The 13,253-nt window shown below is 51.3% G+C and overlaps 1 protein-coding gene across 1 annotated transcript in view; it reads left to right on the forward strand.

Annotated features, from left to right (window-relative positions):
• Positions 1-13,253, forward strand: part of HTRA1 (HtrA serine peptidase 1) — a 59,359-nt gene that overhangs the window by 43,695 nt on the left and 2,411 nt on the right. Inside the window, exons 4-7 of the mRNA XM_027960635.2 lie at positions 7,406-7,600; positions 8,612-8,644; positions 10,218-10,332; positions 10,954-11,011. Of these exons, the coding sequence (XP_027816436.2) occupies positions 7,406-7,600; positions 8,612-8,644; positions 10,218-10,332; positions 10,954-11,011 (401 nt within the window). The remainder of the gene's footprint in view (positions 1-7,405; positions 7,601-8,611; positions 8,645-10,217; positions 10,333-10,953; positions 11,012-13,253) is intronic.

The following is a 13,253-nucleotide window of genomic DNA, read 5'->3' on the forward strand; positions in this document are numbered from 1 at the left end:
TTTTAGAAGTAGTCAAACTGAAACCCAGAGAAGTCTGTCAAGTGACCCAAGGTCAGAGTGAGTTAATACAGACGTCCTCCTCCCTGGGAAATTGTGCTCCCAGTCTATCTAGAGACCGAGGGTGGCCGTGTGTGTGTGTGTGTGTGTGTGTGTGTTTTGTCTGTGTCTTCACTCTGCACCACCCTTTGTGGATGCTGGGGGATAAGCCTGTGGCCAGCCATTGGTAGGGTGCTTGCTCACCACAGGCCATTTCTTCCTGCAGGAATCAGAGCTGTGATGACCCTGCAGGGGGAGGCCAGGCCACACAGAGGGCTCATGAAGCAAGTGGTGCCCCACAGACTGCCTCCACGCCCAGCCCAGGCTTGGCTGAGTGTAACTTGGGCTCCCACTAGGAGAAGCAGTGTGGCCTGGGTCCTTACCCTGAGGACGTGTGGCCTCGGCTCCCTCCATCTCGCCTCTGTTCTGACTTGCCCCCAGTTCTCCCACGGCCCTGTTGTGTGTCATCTCTGCTCCTGCTTCCTGCTCTGTGACAAGGTCTGGCACTAGCAGCTCTTTTGTGCTGCATCTGGGCAGTGGGCAGAGGGGGCTGGTGAGAACACCTGCGATCTCAGTGAGATCACTGCCATCAGCCGTGGGACCATTGGTCCCCTAGTGTGTGGACTGGGTACAACGCCTGTCCCATCTGCCTGTGACTTAAATAATAGTCACAACCCAGGCATTGAGACTTACATTTTATTGGGTGGGAATTTTTAGGACTTCAGTCCAGGGAGATAGCATCTCAAGTGATCCTGAGGGAATTGCTCAGAGGAGGAGAGCGGAAGAGCCAGATTATATGGAAGTTTTGCAACAAAAGGCAGGTAGTCTTACTTATCAAACCAGTCAATCCTAAAGGAAATCAACCCTGAATATCATTGGAAGGACTGATGCCTTCCTTCCCCAGCACCTAACTCAGACACATCCTGAGGGCTAAGGCAGCCTCGGGGGCCATGATCACCCCAGCCCCCATGAAAGGATGGTTGAGGGTAACCTTGTGACCAGATGGTGGCTGATGACCCCCAGGGAAGAATGGAATGTGCTGGGCCGTTCTGGACTCTCAGCCCTTCTGAAGAGACACACAAGGGAGCAAAGAGCCTATTACTTCCAGTTAGTGTTGTCACAACCCTGAGTATCAACTGAAGAGCTGACTCATTGGAAAAGACCCTGATGCTGGGAAAGATTGAGGCCAGGAGGAGAAGGGAGCAGCAGAGAATGAGATGGTTAGATAACATCACTGACTCAACGGATGTGAATTTCCAGGAAACGGTGGAGGACAGAGGAGCCTGGTAGTCCATGAGGTCACAAAGGGTCTGGCACAACTTAGCAACTAAACAGCAAAGTCTTCACATCAAAAGATTATTGTTAATAAAGGCAAACCAGATATCCCAAGTTAGGGAGTTTAGTGCTTTTTTATGTATGGGATGGTGCAAGAGTCTGGGTCCACTGAAATCATTCTGTTCTTATGCATCTCTGCCATCCTGGGTGTTTCTTGTGTGTGTGTGTTTTTTTTTTCACATTGTGAGCTGCTTTGGGGCTCACCATAGGGAGTAGCTGCAGTCTGATGGCTGGTATCCTTCTCCTTCCTGAGTGCCCTTAGGGCTCTCTAGCTCACCTTAGAGGGCTGCAACCGCTGATGACTGTGACATCCTTGTTTACTGATATGGCAGGAAGTACTTCATTTCTCACGCCCTCAGGACAGAGCATGACGCATGTAGGGCATGTGGACAGGGGGAGGTTTGTCTACAAGCCACTCGTATCTCACGCTGACGGCCCTGGCGCTTTGTGATCATTGCTTTCCTTTGAAACAATGCTTTCTGTTCCTTCTCCTCTTCCTCCCTCCACTCCCCAAAAATCTGCCTGAAGCAATATATACTTGCAGCCCTTTTCAGACGTGTATTAGGATCACCACTGTAAAAGGAACCGTTTTTTCCCTAAGCTTCAGTGGACGCTGATGGTTACCCACCACAAAGCCTTCCTCCGTCTTGCTGACACAGCCCTGAGTTTGTTTTCAATCCACTCCTGACTGCCCCTGCCCCACCACCTAACTCAGGCACATCCTGAGGGGCTAAGGCAGCCATGGGGGCCATGATCACCCCAGCCCCCACCAAAGTATGGTTGAGGGTAACCTTGACCCCCAGGGAAGAATGGAATGTGCTGGGCCCTTCTAGACTCTCAGCCCTTCTGGAGAGACACACAAGGGAGCAAAGAGCCTATTACTTCCAGTTGGTATTGTCACGTCTTCATGTCCTGCCTGGAATGATGGTGGCCCTCTTGTGGCCTTGAAACAGGCTGCTGTTGATGAGCTGGAAGGAAGGAGCTGCTTTTCGCCCTTGCCCTTGAGCCTTGGAAGTGATCAGTCCTCCCACCACTCTGCCCTTGAGCAGGTGGATGTTTATTTTATTTGCATTGGTTTTTCTGTTACTTGTGGCTGGAAAAAAAAAAAAAAACAACCCTAATTAATGCACTCAAATCACTTTTTAGTGTTGATCTATATTTAGCCCTTATGGAAGAGTCTCTGCTGAGTTGCCCTAGGGGAGGGAGATGGATTTTAGCTCTTTTTATTGCCTTGATGTGTGTCTTGATGATTTGTATGTCTACCCACCCGTCAGACAGTAAGCCTAGAGGGCACGGGTGGATTTCATTGATCTTTTGTGATCCTTGTGCCAGGCCTGGCCCTTGGTGAATACTTGTTGAGAAGGTTCTCTTTCAGTGTAGGCATTATTTCATGGGAGGCGTATTGTCAGGGCTGCTGGTTGTGGGTCCTTCGTTTGTTGTCATCTAAACGAATGGTAAGAGCCTTCTTTAATCATGCTGTGTATGTTTTAGCAGTAAAACATGCCTCCATGCTTTAGCAGTAAATCTATCACACCATTCATATCCTGCCTACAGCTTATCGTTAGTGACTTAATGTGGACATGGCATGTCTGGAGTCCACACGAAAGACTCTGACACCCTCATCTGGGCTGTTTCTCTGTTGACCTGGGTGGCATGGCTGATGACCCGGGGGATCCATGTTCCCTTCCAGCCCCTCTTGCTGACTCTGCTGTGGGGCTGGCATTTAGCACAAGCGAGTCACTTACAGGCTGAGGGCCACGTGCCTTTCAACTTAGATTTCCTGCCTCTCCCACTGGCCTCCCAGTCTCCTCCCTCTCATCAGCAAGAGCGTGACCTTGAGAACGGACAGTATGATGGACTCACCTTGGGATGCCCTTTGTGCTGGAGGGTTTGGGATAACATGAGGCTCTCCTGGTGAGGTCCAAGGGCTCTTGCTTGGCTCTGGTCTGGAGCCTTGGGGTTGAGCTTTTGCCACTACGAGCTCTCCACGCCTGCTTTGCTGCTTGCCCGACTGCATTTCACCTTCCCCCTGCAACAGCTGGAGAACCTGAAGACAAGGAACGGGAGCCGTGTGTCTGCCCATTCTTCCTCCTTCCCCTCCTCCTCCCCCCGCCTGCCAAGCGGAGGATGAATGTCCGCGCCTTTGCTTCACAGGCGTGCTGCGAGGCTCCAGTGAGGTGATGAGATGTGGGCAGCGGCTGTCAGGAGCCAGGCTGGCATCTCCAAGATGGCCTGTGGCCGGTTCGCTGCAGAGCGAGGCTCAGACAGAGTGTCTGCCACCAGGAGCCTGGAGACAGCTTTGATGTGGGCGGCGTGGGAATCAGCCAGTGGACTGCAGCGCAGGGTTAAACCGGGAATTGGGAGGGGGTTGAGGGGGTCGGCCCCAGGGTTTTCCCATCCCAGGGTCAAGGCTGAGGCATGTCTTGGCATTTCCCACTGTATCTGCATTGTATCTTTCCCAGGTCCCCCCGTGGAGTGTGTGTGTCTAGACAGCTATGGAATAAAATGCTCAATTACCAAGTAGGAATTTGGCCAGCGGAGGTATCGCTGCACCGAGCAGACAGGCCCAAGATGAGGAGAGAGGCTGAGAACGAGCCCCTGTTGTATCTAAAACAGGCTGGAGAGCCTGGCGCTCGCAGGGCCAGCCAGCACCTGCGGAGAGCAGAAGCCAAATGGCCCACAGGAGGCATTTTGACCTCCTGAAGGGCTGTAAATCTGGCCTGGCCCACATTTACAGCCCTGTCACTCCCTTGCAAAGATTTCTGCCTACAATTAGAATTCAGATTAACACCGACAAGGAGTGAAGCTCTAAGAGGTGGGAAGCCTGTTCTCTCATTTAGCCAGGCTGTTTGCAAGCTGTGAGGAGTCAATTTGGCTCTGAGCCTCAGTTTCCACATCTGTAAAATGGGGAAAAATATGCACTAACTGCCAAGGCGGTTGTGGAAAAGGGCTTTGTCACCTGAGGGGTAAAAGATCATTCCTTCCACATCAGTCCAAGCTTCATAGTCTAAGAATCCCCCTTGAGATATGTCCACTTGCTTATTTCTGTCTTATGATTGTCCGTTAGAACCTAGGAGATGCTTTTGTGAATAAAAATTAAACAAGGTGACACTTGGTGCTGCCATTGGTGCAGGTTTGGCCCATGATGACTTGTGAGCTGAATTTCTTCCCTTGTGTTGAAGTGAGGAGTGGCCCCTGGGGAGACTCTGGCCTTGTATTGCTGGTGCCCACCGGTCCCAGCCTGCATGGTCACTCCAGTGAGTGACTTTACTGCACTGGAGCCCAGCTGGTACATGGGGTCCTCTGGGCCCCGTTCCTGGCTGCAGGCCTGCTCCTCTGCAGGGAGCGCAGCTGACCTGAGCCATACGTGGGCCCTCGATTCTCTCCTTCCTCCCGGGGGCTCTCTCCTCCATCCATACGGCTTCTGCTCCCACAGCGTTGCCTGCTTTCCTCGGTGCCTGGGTCTGAGCTCAGACTTGGAGACAGGAGTTCTAGGGAGCGCTGTCTTCAGGCCCCTCTTCCTTCGAAACCCACTGTGATGTGGCCCCCTGGGTCTGGCCCCCTTTCCTAGGGGGTGGAGGTGAAGGGACAGGGTTGGAAGATGAGAGGATGCTAATTAAGACCCCACAGTGAGTCCTCCCATGTAACTTTCTGATGTGGTTCCCGGCTTGCTGCTGCACTGATGTGGTCTGGGCCCACCTTCTGGGTTTGAACTTGACCTCTCACCTTGAAATTGGTGAAAAGCAACTGGAGAACCCAGCCCGGGAGCCATGGCCGCCCTGTCCAGCCCTCCAGCCCAGCTTTGAAGGCTGTCCCTGGGTCCCGAAGGAGTGGCAGTGTCGCCCAGCAGGCCTCCCCCAGGGCGACCGAGTGCTCATCACCAGCTCTGACTCCTGTCCGCTCACCCCCTGTGGCTGTTGGATGAAGTCATCCCTGGCAGAGGCAGCTGGCACGGGCCCAGGGTAAACAGGCCCTGCTGAGCTCATTGGCCCACTTCTAGATGAGCTCGGGAGTAGGGGCTTACAGGCCTGCCCCACTCCAGAGCAGGGCCATACACTTCAGCCTTGGGGGACCACAAGGGCACAGTGTTACTGTCAGGGCAGAGCTGTGCCCCCAGCCTCCTTCTGGGTGGGGAGTGGGGACGGTAAGGGCTGGGAGACATGGCCTACTCTATGGGAGTTTACTTGGTGGGGTTTCCCCCACAGAGTCTGCACAGACTCTGACGTTAATCACAGTAACACAGCTGATGCTTATATGCTCCACTTACATGATGTTTCACTGACAGGTACCATTCACAGAGCTGTTCAGATCCCAAGTCGCTGAATTCTCACATCAAACTGATGAGATCAGTGAACTGCATTATACCCGTTTTCCAGGTCAGAACACTGAGGACCAGAATGGCTGTAAGGTCCGGCCACAATCTAATCAGGCCGCGTGGTCTGAGCTCTGGACTGTGGCGCTCTTCTAGGCCTCTTAGTGTCTGTGATCTGAGGGGCATCATTTTTCACGTGTCTGTGTGTGTGTTAGTCTCCCAGTCGTGTCTCTTTGCAACTCCATGGACTGCAGCCTTCTAGGCTCCTCTGTCCATGGGATTCTCAGGCAAGAATACCGGAGTGAGTTGCTATTCCCTTCTCCAGAGGATCTTCCCAACCCAGGGATTGAACCCAGGTCCCCCACACTGCAGGCAGATTCTTTACCATCTGAACCATGCAAGGGAAGCCCTTGAGTTTTCTGATCCAACATGTTCCTGACCAGCATCTTCCTTATTTGGGGTCAGAGGGGGTCTTTGTGGCTCAGTACCTTTGTAGTGGATGAGAGTCTGGGTTCAGTGTTGTAGTTTTAAGCCCCTGGCCCATCTCAAGTCACCCAGTTGCTTGGAACCTCAGTTTCTTCTTCAGTTAAATGGGCCCAGTGACCTCCCGATGTTATTAGCTGGTTTCTGCTCTGTCCCTGGCAGAGGCGATGCTGAAATAACCGCTGGTTTCCACCTACCGCGCCCTCCCAGCCTCCTCTCCTCTTTCCTTTGTTTTCGAGGCGGACAAACAGGAGGACTCTTACATTGCAATTAGCATGAGGCCTGGGCCAGGTCTTTGCTTTCTGGGCTGGTCCCCGTTTCTCGGAGCAGCTGCTCATTTTGACTCAGGAAGCAAATTCGAGAGGGACTCGGAGGTTTGCCTGGCTCTAGGGAGGAAGGAGGGAAGAGAGCTTAGAGCTCTCCAGGACGGAAGCCCCGCGCTCCTCAGCCCTTGTGACTCGAGTTGGCTTTGTTTTGTCCCGTTTTGGTTTGAAGAGTAGTTTGGGGCTCCTGACTCTACTGGCCGTCACAGGTCATTGGGGATCAAGCAGGCTTTGTTGGATTAATCAGCCTGCCTAGGGGCGGAGGGAGCAGAGACGGTGGTGGAAGACTTTACCAGGAGAGGAGAGAGCCTGCCTCTTGGGTCTTGGTGTCCAGTGGCCCTGGATGCCTTGCTGTCCCCAACCCCACCTCTGCCCATCACCAGGATTAGCACAGAGATGCCCCGGACTGAGTCAGGGCAGCTCCAAGCCCTCAGAGCTCCTGATTCTTCAAGACCTAGGAGGGACATGCCTACAGTAAGAGGGGGCCGATCCACTCTTCCCCTCCCTCGGGGCTGTGGGCTCTAGATCCTTCCTTGGGACTTCACTCTTTACCATGCCTGCGGTCAGGCTTGCCCCAATCCTATACTCGTCCCCCTCTGTCTCTTGGCCTCAAGGTTTCGGAGCAAATCTGTGCTGACAGGTTCAAGATGTGTTGAGACCCTGAGCTGGTGGCCTCCAGTATCCATCCCATGTCTTTCCTGGCATGTGGCGGCAGTGTGCACTTGACCTGCCCTGATTATCTTGGGTGGGAGGGACGTTAGTCCTCAGCTGGGAAGGGAGGTCACGCCTGGCCTCGGTTTCCTGCAAGGCCCGGTGAATACGAGTGGCCCCTGGTGCCTGGTATTCTGTGACATCCGTGCGTTTACCCGTTTTGTTCACTCAACCCAACACAGCAATGCCAACCTTGTGTTTCCAGGGAAAGCTGCCCGTGCTACTGCTTGGCCGCTCCTCGGAGCTGCGGCCGGGAGAATTCGTGGTCGCCATCGGAAGCCCGTTTTCCCTCCAAAACACAGTCACTACGGGGATCGTCAGCACCACCCAGCGCGGTGGCAAAGAACTGGGGCTCCGGAACTCGGACATGGACTACATCCAGACAGATGCCATTATCAACGTGAGCCTGTCTACCACAGGGTCGGGCTGCAGTTGGGAAGCTAGGCTGGGCTCAGACACCGGGGTGGAGTCAGGATCTTCATGGTGCTTCCAATAGGGTCCTTTTGAACCCCTAAAGCAGACAAGGCAGGAGGGCTGGTCCTCAGACTGTTGGCAGTCTCCAGGGACTCCTGTGATGGGTACTTGAGATTTGCCCAAGTCTGCAGCCTGGAAAAGTTCTCCATCCTCCCGCTGCCCTGCCCCAGGGTCAGCCACCCCTGCGTCAAGCTGCCTGTGCAACCTTGTGGAAGGAGGGATGCTCAGCTTCGCACAGGCTCTGCAGCCCCCAGAGGTGTTTCCGCTGTCCTTGAGGGGGCACAGTCTGAGCACCAGGCCAACCCATTCGATGTCCAGTGAGGTCAGGGATTGTCCCACACAGTCTCATCAGTGGAATCTTAATTTTAAGTCACATTTTTCCACTTCAGCTGTTTCCCTTTAGGACTGACGTTTCTCAAAAAGCATTTTCCCCTCCATCTGTCTAATAAATAAGAAACACAGCGTGTTTTGTGTACTCGCTGCCTCTAGTAGGCTTTATTCCCAAACCTTCTTGTGATCTGCATGAAGTAATGGAAATAGAGCAAACCGTGTGGATTTTCAGCCCCAGCAGCAAAGTAGGGGTCACATAGACGTGGAGGGAGATGGCACAGATTTGAAAGACCATGACATTGAGCAAGAGGGTAGCCAACTTATTGTCGAGAGAGGGAAGATGTGTTAGGTGTTTTCGGAATTTTTTGTTGGCCTCTGGGCTTTGGAGAAAAAAAAATTATATATATATCAATATATAAATACCCCATTTATGGTACTTAACACTCTCTGAAAACTGTTAAGGTCCTTTGTTTTGCCAGCAAAATATTAGGTAGACAGGAAGAAATGTCAGGAAAGAATTTGCACTCAGGGGCCTGCCAGGCAGGGAGGTAGATTGGACCACGTAATTATATAAACTCATAACCTTTTAATTTTTGCTTATTTTCAGTATGGAAACTCCGGAGGCCCATTAGTAAACCTGGTAAGGCTTTCAAAAAATCTATCTACGTGTCTTTTTTCTCCCCCCTTTGATTTCTTTTCAGATATGAACTTGCCAAAGCATACTATCTAATCCTTTCAAATTGAAATCTGTGACCGCACTGTACCTTGCAAATGTCTCTTCTTATCTTTTCTGGAAAGAGTAAGGCATGCTGGTGTTTGGATTGGAAATGCTATGCCAGCGGACATGCTTGTGTCTCCACGTTACAAGTAAAGGCATTGGAATTCAGGTTTGATCCAGGACCAGTTAAAGGAGCCAGTCTTTATTTTGAAGGTGTCAGCAGTTCTGGCTTGCCCCTCAGTTGCCTGAGGAGTGACTTGGCTCATCCACAGGCTTTGTCTTGGCTAGGAGCCTCTCATAAGACCTGGCTTGGAATGAGGAGTTACCCCACTCACAAAGATGTCACCTAAGTTTGTATTTTATTTAAACATGAAAAGGGAAGCCTTTGAATCAGATTGTCAGAGCCAGGCTGCAGCTCAGGGTCCCATATCCCAGCCCTCATTTATAGGTGATGAAATCTAAGCCACCTTGTTTAGCAAAGCCCAGGAGGGCAATGCCTCCTGGATGGTCCCTCGGAGTCGGGGACTGAATTCTGAGTGCTACTGGAAGTGTGCAAGGAGCGACTTACCCACTCCTGGCAGTTTTCCCCTCTAAGGCCGAGTTGGACAACCTTTTAAGAATAGTGTTCAAAATAATGGTTGGATGGCACGAGGCGAGCCTATTATTCCAGGATGGTTTCCTATGGTGTGGCGTTCGCTAAACTGTGAATTTATCTTGAATGGAAACACACACACTGGCTTCCTCCATGGTTTAAAGCTGGTTTGCAACAAGCAGAGGAAATGAGATTTGATTGTGAGATTCCGCCTCTCCCAGATCCCCGAGGCTGCTTGGAGATGAGGGTTTGTTTTCCTGGGGATAAAGTCTGTCCGCCCTGAGCACTAGATGGTTCCTCCCTGATGTCAGCAGAGGAATCTTAAGATTCCTGGAAACGGGAGAAGCAGGAAGGTATGGATAGCTACCTAAAGGTCTCTGAGGTTTTTTTTTTTTTTTTTTAACTTTTATTTTATCTTGGAGTATAGCTGATTAACAATGCTGTGATAGTTTCAGGTGGACAGCAGAGGGACTCGGCCAAACATACACATGCATCTGTTCTCCCCCAAAGTCCCCTCTTGTCCCAGCTGCCACAGAACATTGAGTAGAGTCCCCCGTGCTATATATTAGTAGGACTCTGGGGCTTTTGGACATGTATTCCCTGCCCAAGGAGCAATTGTACATTTTGAAACTTTCTGATGCTGTGCTTTCATTGTGTTGATCACTCAGTCCTGAGTCCAGAGGGTACTGATTCTTCCACTGCTCCGCTTAGCTTAATGCTGCGCACAAGTCAGGCCTCTTGCTCTGTAATGCGGAAGCCCCATCCGTCCGTCTCCTCCTACCCCAATCATGTCTCTGAAGAGGCTCCAAGACTCCTTCCATGCAAATTCTCCACTCTCTCTCGGTGGGTATCTTCAGGTGAATCTTCATGGATTCAGCAAGCTATTTGCCTTTTGCTTTTCAGGATGGTGAAGTGATAGGAATTAACACACTGAAAGTGACAGCTGGAATCTCCTTTGCAATTCCATCTGATAAGATTAAAAAGTTCCTAACGGAATCCCATGACCGACAAGCCAAAGGTAAAGCAAACGCCCCCGGCAGCCCACCAGAGATTTTAGGCCTGGGGCTTGGCTACCTCTCAGAAACTGGAGGGCAGGGAAAATGACCCCCTGAAGTCAGCCACACCTTTGCTATCAAGAAGGGAAAGGAATGCATGTCATGAGGTCATCGATGTCTGACTGTTTTTTTTGGCCTATGATCATGCATGTTTCATATGGTTCAATCTGTTATGTTCCAGGCATGATCTTGGGTGATTTCTGTACATCATTTCACTGCATCATTCATCAATGTCATTTAATTCCTTTGCCTGATCAGGTGGGACTTAGTCCCATTTTACTGATGAGAAAACTGAGATTCAAGGAGCTCATTCAGTCCACAAATGTTTAGTGACTCTTCTGCTCAGTGTCAGGCTGGGGGTTCGAAGCTCAACAGGGTCCCTGTCAGGTGTGCTGTTTACCTTCTACCTGGGGGAGAGAGGAGGCAGGTAGTGTCCCAATCAGGATTTGAACCACAAGCTGAGAGCATCCCTGTATGGCCCTGACTACATGACAAACTGGGGGGATGGAACCCCACTGCTCCTGGTGTCCCCGGCACAGCCGCCAACTGGGCTGACCTTCTGCTTCCTTCTGTGGCCCCACCAGGCAAAGCCATCACCAAGAAGAAGTATATTGGCATCCGAATGATGTCACTCACACCCAGGTCGGTAACAGGACGTCCGTGTCTGTCTGTGTCTTAAATTCACTTATTTCTTTAAGTTCAAATATTTATTTGTTTGTTTACAATTGAAATATTTAATTTACGTGGCTGTGCCAGGTCTCAGTCATGGCATGTGGGATCTTTTAGTTGTGACACTTGAACTCTTAGTTACCACGTGTGGGATCTAGTTCCCTGAGCAGGGATTGAACCCCGGGCCCCCTGCACTGGGAGCTCTGAGTCTTAGCCCCTGGACCACTAGGGATGTCCCTGTGTCTTAAATTTAAAACAGACTAACTTCAGAGGACTCTCATGGGCACCCCGAAAAGAGAAACCTTATTCTGCCTCAAGACAGCTCAGTGTCTGGTTTAAGTACCATTAGGAAAGAGAGGAGGGGCCATTAACCTTGGCCTCACGTGGGCTTCCCTGGTGGCTCAGATGGTAAAGCGTCTGCCTGCAATGCGCGAGACGCGGGTTCCATCCCTGGGTCGGGAAGATCCCTGGAGGGGTAAATGGCAACCCACTCCAGTACTCTTGCCTGGAAAGTTTCCGAGGACTGAGGAGCCTGGTAGGCTACAGTCCATGGGGTCGCAAAGAGTCGGACACGACTGAGCAGCTTCACTTTCTTTCATGTTGATTTGTCCTTCACGTTTGTTTCTGGGGTTCTGAGCAGAGCCTTCCTTCTGAAAGATTCTGCTTTTCTTTGAAAGAAAGAAAAGAAAGTGAACTGAACTCCAAGTCTCCCGCATTGCAGGCAGACGCTTTACCATCTGAGCCACCAGGGAAACCCACGCTTTTCTTTGAAGGCGGGCCTGACGAGCCTGGGTGTTGGTCATCGCCCCCCCTCCCGCCACCCCCCACCTCCATGCCTTCCTCTCCCCACCTGATCTGTTGAAACCCACATTCCAGGAGTGCCCTAAGCCCCTCCCTCAGCGCCCCAGAGCGCCCTGCCTTTCCTTAGCTCTGCCGCCTGTGGGCTGGGGCTCCTGGAATGCCAGGCAGGCCGGCATGACTGATGGGCTTGTTTTCCCCAAGCTGGTGAAAGTTGCGGTATGTGCCTGCTAGACGCATGACATGCTGGTGTTTGAACCTTGATGAAAAAACCTGGTGTGATTGTAGGCGTCTTTGTACCTAAGGGCCTGCTTGAAACTCTTGGAAGTTAAGTCGGCAAAGAGCAGAACCTGTTGATATAAGTACTAATATCTTAATTACTGTAATTAACTGGCTATTAATTAATACGAACACATGACTATTAGTTTAGACAGGTGTGATAAATGGTGGTGCCTTTCTTAGCTGGCTTGCCAAGCCTAAAATGTGCATTAGGTCTTGTCTTGGAACTCTGAGAAATGGAAGCCTGGGGGATGTAGGGAAGGGAAGGAATGTGGGCCCGGGGCTCCAGCTTCCTGGGTTCCTGTCCCAGCTCTACTATTTCCTGGCTTGTGACCTTGAGATGACTTGAGCCCTGAGTGCCTCAGTTTTCTCCTCTCTGGGATCAGGATAACCGGGCAGGCTTGTTGGTGTGTGGGGAGCACTGAGCGATTTTTAATATGTGTCAAAGCTGGGGTGAATGGGTGATGGCAGTGGTCACTGGCCACGGGGAGCCTACCCACCCTTTTTCGCGTGCTTGCTCAGTGCCGGGCACGGGACCAGGGGCTAGATCTAGATAAGATCATGTGGTCCTCATGACAACCTCATGGCACTGTGCCTGTTTAACAGGTGAGAAAAGCCAGGCACAGAGAGGTTAAGCAACTGCCCGAGATCACACAGTCAGGAAGGGGCAGAGCTGGGGTTCCAAAGCAGGCCAACCCTCACACTGTCCTGACTTCTTAAGTGGTTGTTGTGTGCGTGTCCAACTCTTTGTGACCCCATGAACTGCAACACGCCAGGCTCTTCAGTGGTAGCTACTCTCAATTAATTAATAAAAATGATAATGCTAAAACGTTTTTCTTGGTGTCATCCGGTAAATCTTTGACTCTAGGAAATAAGGAGTTTGCAGCAGAATCAAAATCCCTGGACCCCTCCAGGGATTTTGGACCACTTCCCTGGACCACTTCTACTTTGGACCACTGGACCACTTCCCTGATGGTCCAGTGGCTAAGACTCTGCACTCCCAGTGTAAGGGGCCTGGTTTCGATCCCTGGTCAGGGAACTGGATCCCACATGATGCAACTAAATACCCTGCATGCCACAACAAAGATCTGGCTCAGCCAAATAAATAAAGAAAGAAAGATTAAAACATAATAATAAA

Source organism: Ovis aries, chromosome 22, assembly GCF_016772045.2.
Source record: "Ovis aries strain OAR_USU_Benz2616 breed Rambouillet chromosome 22, ARS-UI_Ramb_v3.0, whole genome shotgun sequence".
NCBI classification, from domain to species: Eukaryota; Metazoa; Chordata; class Mammalia; order Artiodactyla; family Bovidae; genus Ovis; species Ovis aries.